Genomic DNA, 13489 nt, shown 5'->3' on the forward strand with positions numbered 1-13489 from the left:
ATAACAAAAAGAGAGCAATGTCTTATCTCAAAGGCAGTTTAAATATTGTGTTTGACCATAATGAGTAGGAGGTTATAGCTCACAGGCAGGGACGGACCAGAGTCTAAGCACTAGACTGGGTAGTCACGTGTAAATTGAAACATAACCCCCATAGAGGCGTAATCACTTTCCCTCTCTTTGCACGTTTCTTGCCTCGGATCTGTGCGAGACCGGCTGGGCATTCGAGAATATAGCCGAAATTGTAGGCTAGATGCACATCTGAAACTGTTATTAGGATTTTATATTCTTCAACAATGTGGCAGAAACTGCTAAATGACCATAAACACTAAAGCACATTTTTGATTTTTTTAAATCCTGGACACTGGAAAAACACAATCTCTTTCGTCTTGTTTTGGATTGTTTTTTGGTCATGAAAATGGTTTCAAATCAGCACTATTCGATGGGGGTTATGCGTTCCGTGTTGTCTCTACTGTTCTGTATCCAGTTCGGTCTGTCTTTCTCTGTGGCTGGACATGAGAACACCTGTGATGCGAACGGCAGCGTCTACTATGTGGGAGAATGGTACTTTCTAGAATCGGACCACTGCACGCAGTGTGAATGCACCACAGAGGGGTCATCTTGTGCACGGACTGAGTGTACCTCTTTGCCGGCCGCTTGCATCCATGTCAGCCACTATCCCACTGACTGCTGTCCAAGATGTGAGAAAATAGGCTGCGAGTACCGGGGAGTGGTGTACGAACTGGGACAAAACTTCCAGGTAGGCTACAGCAAGCATAAGCCCCTACTTGGCACGAGATGATCAAGTGAAACTTTACCTGGAATGAATAAACATAATATTTATTTGATGTCATTTACTTCTCAAATGTCTATTGAGTTGACTAATATTGAATTTCTTCTTACTATAATAAGCGTTGTGCTACGTCCTGAAATCGGCTCTCCAAAGTCTCTCTGTGCGCAATTACGCATCAGCAACTTTGGAGATACTTTTTTCAAAAGTAACGTATTTGATTCACTGTTAACATGTCTCTTAATATATCACTGCATAAGCGTCTTATGACCCAGAAAAACTTGAAAAGCAGTACATTTCATTTTCTTTCTTTTCCGAAACATCTCTGGGCGTCGGACTGTTTCTGGCACTGCATGCTGAACAATTTTCGAATATGGTTAAATTGCGCCACCCTGTGGTTTGTTGTAGAACTACTAACTGCTATGAAAGCTTGTTCTTTCAAGTTTGATACAGTAGTAGCTGAAGCTTTTACTGACAGGGACTGTAACTGGTGAAGATACTGCCACATGGAGGCAGTATGATGCTGTGAATGCTACACTTACAGCAAGTCTATTCAAATGTGACAGTGCATATGTAAATTGAGAGAACAGATATAGACACAAATCACCCACTTGATATTGAGGTTCTTCTGTAGGTACATTGTAAATATTTTAATAATCTCCTTCATAGTCCTCAACCATAAAGCATTTATTACACATATATAATCACATCTTAAACATGGCATTATGGTTGTTATATGTCAGACTTCACCTTTTCAGATATATCTTGAAATGGGCTATAGGCTAGCATCTACACTAATGCTTATAGCTCAGGAAAACCAACATGCTGACACAGTTAAACTTGTCACAGGTAAATTGAAAGCACCTGCATAAGTCAATCTTATCGTTGTAGAATCAGTCGACTGCCCTGTCTCTATGAAAGAGCACTTTCTTCTGTCCAACTGCTCATGTCGAACATTGATATCTGCCAGTGGCAGTCTAAAGAACACTTGCATCCCAAATGGCACCCCATTCCCTTTTGGGCTCTGGTCAAAAGTAGTGCACTATGAAGGGAATAGGGTGCCATTTGGGACGAGGCCTCTGTCTCTGACAGCCTGTGTTTTGTTCTGTTTGTTTGGCAGCCCAATGAGTGCGAGCAGTGTACCTGTGACAGTGACGGCATCGCCCGCTGCCTGGTGGCAGACTGCGCCCCCCCGCCCTGCGTCAACCCTATCTACAACAAAGGGAAGTGCTGCCCAGAGTGCCCAGAGGGTAAGTAAACTGACCTGTATACATCTCATGGTTATTTGACATAGAACCCCCCACCATACTCAGCAGCACCATCTTGTAAAACAAATCCTGGGGAGAACCCTGAAAAGTATTTTGTTCCATTCTATTCAAGCCAAAGGGAGATGAAGGCTAGAGACAGGGAATATGATGTTCAGACTCCTCACATTGTCTATTCTCTGTGAAAAGTTCTTCATAATTTACCCCTTAGAGTGATGCATGCTGTTAGTTTTGTCACATTACTATTGTCAGCACCACAAGCAACAATATATGAAGGTGATCATTTATGCAAACAAATGGAAGTAGAGGTAGTGGGGGGCAGAAATAGCAATATCAGCATGAAATAATCCGCTTCACGCACCATTACCAATTACTGATTCTCTCTCTCTCCTGTTCTGCGGAGACACTCAGTCGCTTTTAAAAGGAAGTTTATCAAGTTGGAAAATAGCCAAATGAAGATGCATTCATTGTTTGAGTTTAGGTGGTCTATGACCGCGTAATTAAGAGTATATCGTTTTTTCAATCACAGTACTTCGGAGGTAATCAATATTTATTGTCTGAAGTTCACATTTCTACTGATCATAAAAATACCCTCTCCTCTTTATGGTAGAGGTGACCGTTTATCCCCATGGAAAGAGAAGCGCAAAGGAAAATATCACAACCAAATAGCAAGTTAACAGAAATGATTGTGTGTGTGTGTTTCCCCAGGGCCCAACTGCTATGTGGATTCAACCCGGAGCCAGGTAATTCCAGGGGGTGAGCCAGTGTGGGTGGACTCCTGCACCAAGTGCCGCTGTCACGACTCAGGTGATGCTGGCTACTGGGAGGGCAACCGCTTGGCCACCTGTTCCCGCGTACGCAACTGCACCCCAGAAGAGGCTAGCCAGAAGAACTGATTAAGTAGGACCAGTCATTTGCCCTGGTATAGGGTGAAGTTGCCCCTAGACACAGATTTTGGGTCAGTTTAGAATTTCCCCCCACTAATGGTTAATGTTAGGATTGGGGGAAGGGAAGCTGATCCTAGATCTGTACCTAGAGGAAACTTCACCCCAGACCGATTTTCCCCTGAATGTTTGGTGGTTATCAGCAGGACGGTTAGAGCGTTGGGCCAGTAACTGAAAGGTCGCTGGTTCGAATACCCGAGGCGACAAGGTGAAAGAACCGGTCAATGTACTCTTGAGCAAGGCAAGAGATGGTTTGGGACCATCTCATGATTCTCATCTTGTTATTAGACCACTTTTGATATCTTTAAACACATCTGAATACCTTTGGTGTGGGAGTGAACTATCTTTTTAACATTATTTGCCCAAAACATTTCCTAATGTAGTTGAAGGAGGGGACAGTTTGACCCAACTGAGTCTGAAGACCTCTGCTTTTGTGTGTGTACTCTAAACAAGGATTAAGCAGGTGAAGTAGCCACATATTTCTACACTAGTAAGAATGTTTCAATGTAGTGTAGATTATAGGGACTATACTACATTTTGGGATGTTATACTTCTCTAGTAGTGTTATTGAAAGATTTTGACCAACTTTGATGGATATTAATTGAGGTATACCATCTCCATCTTATTTGAATTAGTCATGAATGGAACATTAAATGTATGAAAATAATTGAGAGGTTCTGTAAGCTAAATGCTTGTGTAAGCAAAATGTTTTTTTTAATGAATATTATAGGTTTGTAAACTATAAACAATTCACTATCAAGAATGTCAGAGATTCATAGGTATGAACATGAAAACGTAACAATGTTCACTTTCTTCCTTTACGTCCATTCTTAAGGGACCATAGCATGAAACCCATTAAAGGAAAGACATCGTTCTTCTTGTGTATGTTGTTGTGCAGCATATTGGTCCATGCTGGCATGGATAGACTTTATGCCAACATCCAAGCTTTGTCATTTCAGGCAAGGCTCTCATTACACTTCTCTAGTCGACTCTCCTAATATAGTGTCTCTTGAGTATGTTATTGAAGATGTATGTTGTTTATCTTTTATCCATGCCTTTAGGAACTCCCTCCATCCTTCATTAAAAAAAACCCAATGTCAACTTACAGTAAGTGAAAACAAAGTGTCCTTGTATGTCCATTAATTATACTGTCCACTACAGTGTGCTGCCATTGTTGTGTAGAAGGATGTTTATTTATTACACACTGGATGTCTTGTCACTAAGGGGATGCCAGCGGTTCATTGTCCAATTTCCCCAAATCCCTCTTGTCGACAGTTTGGGGACAGCGCTCGCCCCTCAACAATAACTGTTCGGTTTTCTGTTCAAACGAGTTATGGGATGGATTTATCTCTGAGACAGTATGAACGTAGTTTTAACACTACCTAGAAATGATCCTTTCTTTGTAATGCATCCACTGATGGGAGCGGGGCTTGGTCAACACTGCCATTAGTAGATCATTCTAAAAACGTGCACCACATTACTAGAATTCAGCTAATGCAAACAATTTCCACCCAAGGCGTATGATCCCCTTAGAGCCAGTTTCTGTCTAATATATAACAAAGTAGTTTAGCGTTTCAATTTGAGCTGCAATGCAATGTGATGGTGTTTCTGAACCTCCCTCTGAAGGAACAGCAGTGGCTCAACTATTATAATCAGTTATTATGCTACCAGTTCCACTTTGCCTTTGGAAGCAGGAGAAGGTTCTATCACTCTATTCTCTTCAGTCTCAGTACATTTTCGATTATTCCTCATCGATGGAGAAACGTTTTACAGGTTTCTTTGAATGCCATGGCAACTGGACACAATGGATGGGGAAAAAAACAAGTATCAGCCCCCTCGTCAGGATGGGTACATCCCAATGGCACCCTATTCCCTACATAGTGCACTAGTCATAACCAGAGCCCTATGGGCCCTGTTGAAAAGTAGTGCACTATAAAGGAAGTAGGGTGTCATTTAGGACGAAGTTGACAATGCAGGTGAAACATATTTTCTCATCTGGCAAGGAAAAACAAACCAATCACATGAGTGTATCTCATTTACCATCTGATTTATTGATTGTATAGAAAACGTTGGTTTGATATAACATTATGCATTCTATATAAGATATAACATTTTCAACATTCAATGTACAAAACCTAGATACAGTACATCTTTAAAAATGCACTCAAGCTTGAAGGCCCAAGGCAGTCAGTAGGTGATGTTGTTCTCCAATGCCCTCATCCTGTCATGTTTATCTTTCAGTTACCCACCACTTCCTTGAAATGACTGCTCCGACAGTGAGGGAAATTTTTGCTCAATGGGCATTAGGTTGAAACTTATAAGTAGAAGGGGGAAGCCGTGCAGTGTCTGCCAACAGATGGATAAAGAGAGAACTCTCCAAACGGTGGACAGTACCTTAGTTTGCCACCTGTCTGCTTTTCTTATTCAAGGCTGCATCAAAAACATGGTCAACGAAGAAAGCTGATGCTTTCGCAATTATCCATTTCCAGGACAAAACTGAACACAATAATAGTTGACTGTGGGGAGGGAGGGTGCAGAGGGATGAGTCCCAAATGGCACCCTATTGCCTATATGGGCCCTGGTCAAAAGTAGTGCACTATGTAGGGAATAGGGTGCCATTTGGGATGCAGCCGAGGAGCGGTGCTGTATCACTGCTTTATAGCTGGCGAGTTGTGTGGGAGAGACAGTCCTGGGAAGGATGTCTCTAAGCTTGTGCTGAAATGTCCCCATGTCAATATGCATCATATCAAATCTGTATTATGCAGTACCTACAATGTAATATCACAGTCACTATGTGTGGGGTAGTGGGGCAGAATACAGACAATAGGCCAAACAAGATAATATCATGGATATACCAATATTAATCATGACTAAATGGATATAATAGTACCAATCTAATTGATTATTCCTGTAGTAGCCTACTTGTGCATGATCTCCATATAGATATCAAGTCAACAGAACAGACTGAGTTCTATTGAACGTGTTCTCTGTTCACAACACAAATGACATGATAATGCCTGTCCATGCACCTGTAACACATGATCACTAGCTGTTGATGTCTGATGCAAGTCTGATATGTACAGAAATCACATTCTGTAGTCTACTGTACAGTAAACCGAATATCCACCAATTGTACAGTAAGATCTTTGACTGAAGTTCTGATAAAAAGCCCAGTCTGTAGACCTCACCAGCCGATTTGACAATCATTGGCAAAAACGTTATTTCTATTTTTTTATCAAAGCATTTCATTTAATGAAATCAGTGACTAAAACTTCAGTACCAAGTATTTTCAGGGTTGTGTGCTACTGCATCAGTAGTAAGCTCTTTCTGCTAAGCAGATTTTAGGTAATGATGATGCTAGCTATATATAAAAGCTTCTTCCCACAGTTCCAAGTATATTTAGCCTTTTGGAACATAAAAGCAGAAGCTTGGCAGCATGATGAATCATACTATACTGGGACCATAGGCAGTAATATGTCAAACTCAAACTCCTATGGTCCACAGCCATCAGAAAGCAGTACATACACAGTATTCACCCATTTGACAGAAGTAATGACATCCAGAATACAGTAGCATAAAAGTGCATTGGTCTCCAGTGTAGAATGGGGAGTGTAGAATGGGGAGTAGAGTATTCTCTTTGCGAGATGCTCTCACACCAGTAATAGTACACTCAACAATGAAAAGGCAGCAGAATGAGAGAGAGAAGAGAGAGGATTGTTGAAGTCCTCCTGATATTTCTATAGAGGAGCAGTGTGCTTCAGACACAGCTGTATGTGTATTCATCAGATGATCAAGTACAGAAACACTGTGGTGTTCACACAGACACACACGGCACATGGAGAGAGGGACGGCAGAGCCAGGGAGGGAAATAAAAGGCAATAGAGGGTGTTGTAAAGAAACAACAAAGAAGGGAAATGCACTCGATGCACTTTAAAAGGCTCTTTAAAATAAACAGGGGGACGGGTTGGTTGGGGCATCTCTAAATACTCACTGTCTCAAGCCTGGCCAAGAAAACCATTGATAGTACAAAAGAGAGATTTCCACATCACTTCATACAACAGAATGAAGCATTCCTTATCATTGCCCCTCATAACAATTGTGAAGGCATCAGTTTGGTGTTTAGGCAGTACACAAAAAGGAAAAGGAGAGAATGAGAGAAGAAAATGCTTCCTTATGTTAAAAGGCTTTTTTACACTGGTGGTGTTAATAGTGAAATTATATTTTATGGGCTGGTTTTCCATTTATTCGAAGGGACTCAATCCTGAGGAAATAACCAACTTCAGTTCTGTTCTTATCACCTCAGTGCTTCTGACTTTGAATGGATGGAATGAATGCTACAATGCAAATATTCACCATACTAGACTGTCCTTATCAACATTATTCACAATTTAAACCATTAGGTTATCAATGCCTTATCATTTTCTTTTCAAAAACGTGGATGACATTTTGAAATAAAAATAAAATAAAACAATGGAGCAAAGAGTATTGAATTTTGAGCAATAGATTATCCTCTTCTAAAACTGTCCTGGACCCATTGTCATACAGCAAAAGTTTACACTTCCATTGGTATCTAATGTAACCTTCTCTGTGAGTGAGAACACGTCAACAAAAGAGTCTCTAATAATCACCTGTCAGAACCATGCCAGAAGTTCACCTTCTCTTCTATTTACTGGACCTTTCACCTCCACAAACAGGTCAAAACTAGTTCCTTGGATAGCCATATCCATCCACTACCTGGAGGTCTTTATTCACTCAACCTCGTTTCCCTCCACAGAAAGTCACACTTCTTTGTCTTTCAAAATAAAGAGACCAAAGAGAGACCGGAGTTGGTGCACATTGTCGCTCTCCTCCAGCACCGTTTGTCAATGTCAGAGACATGGGAAATGGGGAAAGCCTGTGTTGGATGCAGGCACAGACAGTACACATTCATTTTGCAACAATATTGTATGTTCTGATTGACAGATTCTCACAGAGAGATCAGGGCAGTTCTTCTTGGTTCTGCTCCAGTAACTCTGAATCCCAAACCCAACCCCAACCCCCAGCATATCAATGATCCAATATGATATGACTCCTCTTGAACCCTGTTGCTTTGTGTTATCAGGACCGAGACACCAGTAGCACTGGACTTTGTCATCCTGATCCCTATTGCTGTGTGTTTCATGTACAGTGTGTGCATTTCCAGAACAGCACTGTCGCCAGGGGAATTAATCTGAATCTGATCTGATATATCCTCCGTCCTCATCTATTCCTGACAGCTAGTCAGTCAGTCAGGGTCCCAGCCATGTTGTAGGCCTGCCGTAACCGTTGAGCTGTCGGCAGGGTGGGACTGCAACGAGTGTGTACCGGTATCCCCACTCAGACTGGGCTGTGAGGGGCCAGGGCAGACTCATAGCCCAGGTCAGTGGGGGGTATCTGGGTCAGGCTGAGGGAGGTGTAGGCGGAGATGAAGGCTCTCTGCTGTGCATTATAGTTCTCTCCCCCATCTCCCTTCCTCCTCCATCCCTCCCTCTCCATGTCCAGGCCGGGGCTCTCTACCTGTCTAGCCCCTGAAAGGCCGGGGCGGGGGCTTGCCGATCTCCACAGAGATGTTGGTGTAGAGAGGGTACTTCTTAAACTGGACCACGCGGTACGTTAACGTGCTGATCCCGTCTCTCTTCATAGTGTTCTTGGTGTTCTGGATCTTGTTGAATCTGGAGAAGAAGAGGCAAAAACTCATTATTATTACTGGGAAATGTTATCATTGTAGCAAACAGTGAAATATTATTGCATGTTTTACTTTTTTTATCACAATCATCATGGCTAACATTTTGGTTTTGCATGTTTCGTGTTAATCCCATATTGGCCAACAGGTGGTGCTATGGGCATGTACTGGAACTCAGAGGACAAATACAGGAATCGTCCATCTGTAACAGTCATCCACTGTCCAATGCCAAGGCTACAATGCCCCATGATTTTCTCCGATTTCCTTTTACTGTTTGAAAAGAGGTAGGGATTCAGAGTACATAAACTGCTTCAGTAGCCAGCAGTGCATATCCAATCTTCAAAGAGCAGTGAATGGATCAAACAATATGTATTTTTATGTGCTTGGACATAAACCCACTACGACACAATCCAAATCAACCCAAGAAGAACCCTGCAGCAGCACCTTGTCACTTACAGCTAAACAGAGATTTCTCTACACGCAGATCTAGTCAGGAATCTAAATTAAAGCGAAATTACTTTTAGGCTAAGAGCCCATTAAATGAGAGGGGAGGAGGTAGTGAAAGAGAGAAAGAGAGAGATAGGGAGGGAGGGAGAGAGAAAGAGAGCGAGAGAGAGAGAAAGGAGGGGGTAGAGCGAGAGAGAGAGAGCAAGAGAGAGAGAGAGCGAGAGAGAGAGAAAGAAGGGGTAGAGAGAGACAGAGAAAGAGCGAGAGAGAGAGAGAGCAAGAGATAGAGAAAGAGAGAGAGCGAGAGAGAGAGAGAGAGAGAGAGAGAGAAAGGAGAGGGTAGAGAGAGACAGAGAGTGAGAGCAAGGGAGAAAGAGAGGGGGAGGGAGAGAGAGATGTATCTATAAATCTATCAAGAGGAAAGAGGATTAAAGGCAATAGCCTGAATGTGCTGTACTACTATACTTAATCATAGTCTCTCAATGATCTCACAATGAGGCCTGTGTTCGAGATCGGAGCTATTCTCACGTATTACATAAATATGGACTGTAATAGCAGGCAACCTTCAGAGTAAGCATCCCCTATTCATGTTTTGGTATCAACTTATATCGGCAAGACAGCAGCCAAAAAGCCATAAAATCACTATCTTAGCATGAGATGATGATTTATGAAGCATTTTTGATGATGACGCTACTCTGTGGAAGGAGGAAGTCTAGTATTCATTGAGTTAATATGCATGAGTCCACGGTGTAAGGCAGCGCCAACTAATCTTTTGGAATAATGATGAATGGTAGTCTTTCTTCTTTTGGCAAGCCGTATGTCTCATTATTATGCCTAAATCACATCTCCTACTTCCTACTGACCAAACAGAGCAGGATGAGTGGCAGTAACATAATAGTAGAGGTGGTCAACATTAATCATCAAAAACATCCGCTTTGGCCGTGGTCAGAGATTAGAACCACACTCTCCTGGATACGCTGAAGGATGCCCTGGAATGTCTGGTTGGTAAGATTGGGATTGCAACGGAAGCTGCATAATGATGGTAAACTAGGCTAATTTGTTGACCTAAGAATCATTTTTGGAGGCATAATGCATTTTCCTGCAAGGACAGATACAACATAATAATTAGAGTGCAAGGATAGAATAATTAGTTTTTTACAGGAAATAGGCTAATACAGGTTTGTAGGATAGTGATTTTACACTTATTGTTCTTCTTGTGCAGCCTTTCTCTAAGTACTACACACATCATGAGTATATGGGCGTATTATGAGCTTATTATTAAAGGGGCAGTGCAGTCAAAAACGTGATTTACCTTGTGGAAGAATGGTGTCGCATCCCTCCAATAGAGTTCCAGACACTAGTAGAATCTATGCCAAGGTGCATTGAAGCTGTTCTGGCTTATGGTGGCCAAACGCCATATTAAGACACTTTATGTTGGAGTTTCCTTTATTTAGGCAGTTACCTGTATATTGCAACACTATAAGGTTGGAATGATACTGTGAAATGATGAAAATTATGATAATGCACTTTTAGTGTAAGAGCTGTTTGAAAAGACCGCCTGAAATGTCAGCTTGTTTGGCTGGGTGGGGTTTAAGTTCATAGACCAATAATGAAGAGAGTTTGCCCTCCTCTCCGCCAATAACAGCTAGTTTTCAGGTTACACATCCCTCCCATTAGGCTCCTCCAATTAGGCCCCTCTCTCAGATTACTCCCAGACAGTCCAAGTCTTCCTTGAGAAATTGCATTTTGCTAAGACGCTATGTTTGTTTCTTTTAAACCATTTTAATTGAAAACAAGGTATTTAATTGTTTCCCAGAAATGATTTGATATTGAGATAACAAAGTCTGCACTGGACCTTCAAAACATCAGAGACCTTAATAACCTAACCCCAGTGTTCTGCCCTCATCGGGTGCCGATGACATGGACATCAATTAAGGCAGCCCCCCGCACCTCTCTGATTCAGATGCAAAAGACACATTTCGGTTGAATGCATTCCCCTTTCCCTTCCCCAATACGCTGTTAGAATTTTGAGCAGCGCTCTCTCTCTAAAAGGTTTGGCTATAAAAGCCCAGACCCTTTCAAGGCCTTTCTACTTCCCTCCATTTTAAAACCCAAATGTATTATTTTACGAATCAAAACACTTCAAATAATCCCCAAAGTATTTTAATGAGGGACAAAAAACATTTTTTAGGGAAGTTTCCCTAATAGGGGTTTCTCTGTCTATCTTTCCTCTTCAAGGCATTTATGAATTATTTATTGGCACCAAATAAATTGAGTCCATGACAGCTTTTCGCGAAAGCTGAAGCTCATGGATCAGAATCAAGTCAGGCTGGAGAATAAAGTGTTGGAAATGACAGTCAAAGGATCTCTCTCTCTCTCTCTCTCTCTCTCTCTCTCTCTCTCTCTCTCTCTCTCTCTCTCTCTCTCTCTCTCTCTCTCTCTCTCTCTCAATTCAATTCAATTTGTCTGTCTGTCTGTCTATCTCTCTCTCTCTATCTATCACACAGCGAGTCAGCGACAGATTCTTTCAAACTAGTCTCTGATGTATTGGTTGTCATAAAGCCAACGGCAGGTAGCTTAGTGGGTAAGAGCGTTGTGCCAGTAACCGAAAGGTCGCTGGTTCTAATCCCCGAGCCGACTAGGTGAAAAATCTGTCGATGTGCCCTTGAGCAAGGCACTTAACCCTAATTGCTCCTGTAAATCGCTCTGGATAAGAGCGTCTGCTAAATGACCAAAAAAAATAATAAAAAAAATAAACGTGACCGATGCTGACCCTGCTCTTGTTGTCTATAGAAGTCAACTGGTGTCAATTCAGCAAGTAATTACTCTGACCCATATAAGAGTAACCTAGCTGACATGACACAATTTCATTTCTACAAAAACAAGCCTTGTAATTCATTTCTGATAGCATGTCCTATACTACATGACCCAAGAATGTACATACATCACAGTGTGTTCATGCAGGAAAGATACATCTCTTAGAAATATGTTATGTGATGGTACATATTAGGTAGGTATTAGGTTCAAGGCAACCTGTTCCCTATAGTGCACTACTTTTGACCAGGCCCTGTGGTAGTGCACTATAAAGAGAATAGGGTGTCACTCGGATTCATGTTGATTGGGATTGCATGGTAAGTACTTAGATCAGTATCTATCAACCCATCCACCTTTCACACAGCCACAAGCCAAACAGACAACAGCACGCTTCCCTGGCTCTGTCAGCACAGCAAACCCCTCTTACATCAACATGTTTCAATTCATTAGGCGCAGCAACAACAACTAATTCATTTATATTCAGCTATTCTCTCATCTCCCATGGAAATGAGTTTATTAGGCTCTCGCGCTAGCTATGCAAGGGCTCTGCATTGGTTCATTATTAGTATTGTCTGAGGCACTCATCAACATGAGTGTTGTCTTCTGTGGCTGTTATCTTCACACACTGGAAATCATAGGGAGTGGGAGTTCATGGAAAACTAATAGAACCAAGATCAGGCTGATGATTAAATGGCCGCCCCATGGTTATTTAGCCTTCCGAGCATGGTAAGAGCCAGCAAGGGGGTTGGATGTGATCAATAAAAGCCTGTAACTTCTATAGTGCGTGCGCTCATGCTATGCAATAATAATGTTGTGCAAATTGCAGCTCAGCTCTGTAGGGTTCTGGGGTTTGACAACAATCAGAAGTAATAGCGCTGCATATAGCCATGCAGTTATCGATCTGCTCTTTTTAGAGTCATTGATGGGTCGGCTATTCATGCATGAAAGAGCCCTCTTAGCAGTGAATAAACAATGATAATCCATTTCTATGATGGGTGTTATGAGGTTATTTTCCAACCAAATCTATGGGATATGACATGGGGGGATTCACCTTAGAGCAGCCTTATAAATGTGAGTTGGCATTATAATGTGTTGAGTGTGAGATAACCTTTATCAAAAAGACAACTTTGGTAACTGAGCAAACAATAGATACAGTACCTGTACTTTCTGTACCTTAAGGAAAAGTCTGATCCCAGATCTGTTTTGTGCTGTCCTGACAACTCCTATGTCATTGTTGGCAAGACAGCACAAACAGATCTGGGACCTAGTGAGGAAAAGATAGAAATCAAATGCAAACCTTTGTGGGTTGGGTTCATTGTGTTTGTCTCTTTCGTGTTTGATCATCCTGTAGCGGCCAATCCGGACATCCGGTCGAACCACCTTCATCCCGTTGAGGGTGATCCTACAACAGAGTCATGGTTTAGAAAGGATCAGAGTTTGCGTCCCAAATGGCACCCTATTCCCTACATAGTGCACTACTTTTGACCAGAACCCTATTCCTATTGACCCTGGTCAAAAGCAGTGCACTACA

At 41.9% G+C, this 13489-nt stretch overlaps 2 protein-coding genes across 3 annotated transcripts in view; one reads left to right on the forward strand and one right to left on the reverse strand.

The window, feature by feature from the left end:
• The first annotated feature begins 158 nt into the window (after nucleotides 1-158).
• LOC121581504 (von Willebrand factor C domain-containing protein 2-like) lies at nucleotides 159-4103 on the forward strand. Its single transcript, XM_041897001.2, has 3 exons — nucleotides 159-757; nucleotides 1908-2037; nucleotides 2761-4103. The coding sequence occupies exons 1-3, from the start codon at nucleotides 410-412 to the stop codon at nucleotides 2946-2948; spliced, it is 666 nt and encodes a 221-aa protein (XP_041752935.1). The 5' UTR covers nucleotides 159-409; the 3' UTR covers nucleotides 2949-4103.
• A 923-nt stretch (nucleotides 4104-5026) lies between these two features.
• b4galt2 (UDP-Gal:betaGlcNAc beta 1,4- galactosyltransferase, polypeptide 2) overlaps nucleotides 5027-13489 on the reverse strand; it is a 161652-nt gene continuing 153189 nt past the window's right edge. Inside the window, exons 7-8 of one of the 2 annotated variants that reach the window (XM_041896118.1) lie at nucleotides 13256-13360; nucleotides 5027-8686 (exon numbers count right to left, since the gene is read on the reverse strand). In XM_041896118.1, the coding sequence (XP_041752052.1) occupies nucleotides 8536-8686; nucleotides 13256-13360 (256 nt within the window). In that variant the 3' untranslated portion in view covers nucleotides 5027-8535. Of the gene's footprint in view, nucleotides 8687-13255; nucleotides 13361-13489 lie in introns of those variants that run through there. The other variant, XM_041896119.2, reaches the window with a different exon arrangement.

Source organism: Coregonus clupeaformis, chromosome 14 (assembly GCF_020615455.1).
Source record: "Coregonus clupeaformis isolate EN_2021a chromosome 14, ASM2061545v1, whole genome shotgun sequence".
Lineage (NCBI taxonomy): Eukaryota > Metazoa > Chordata > Actinopteri > Salmoniformes > Salmonidae > Coregonus > Coregonus clupeaformis.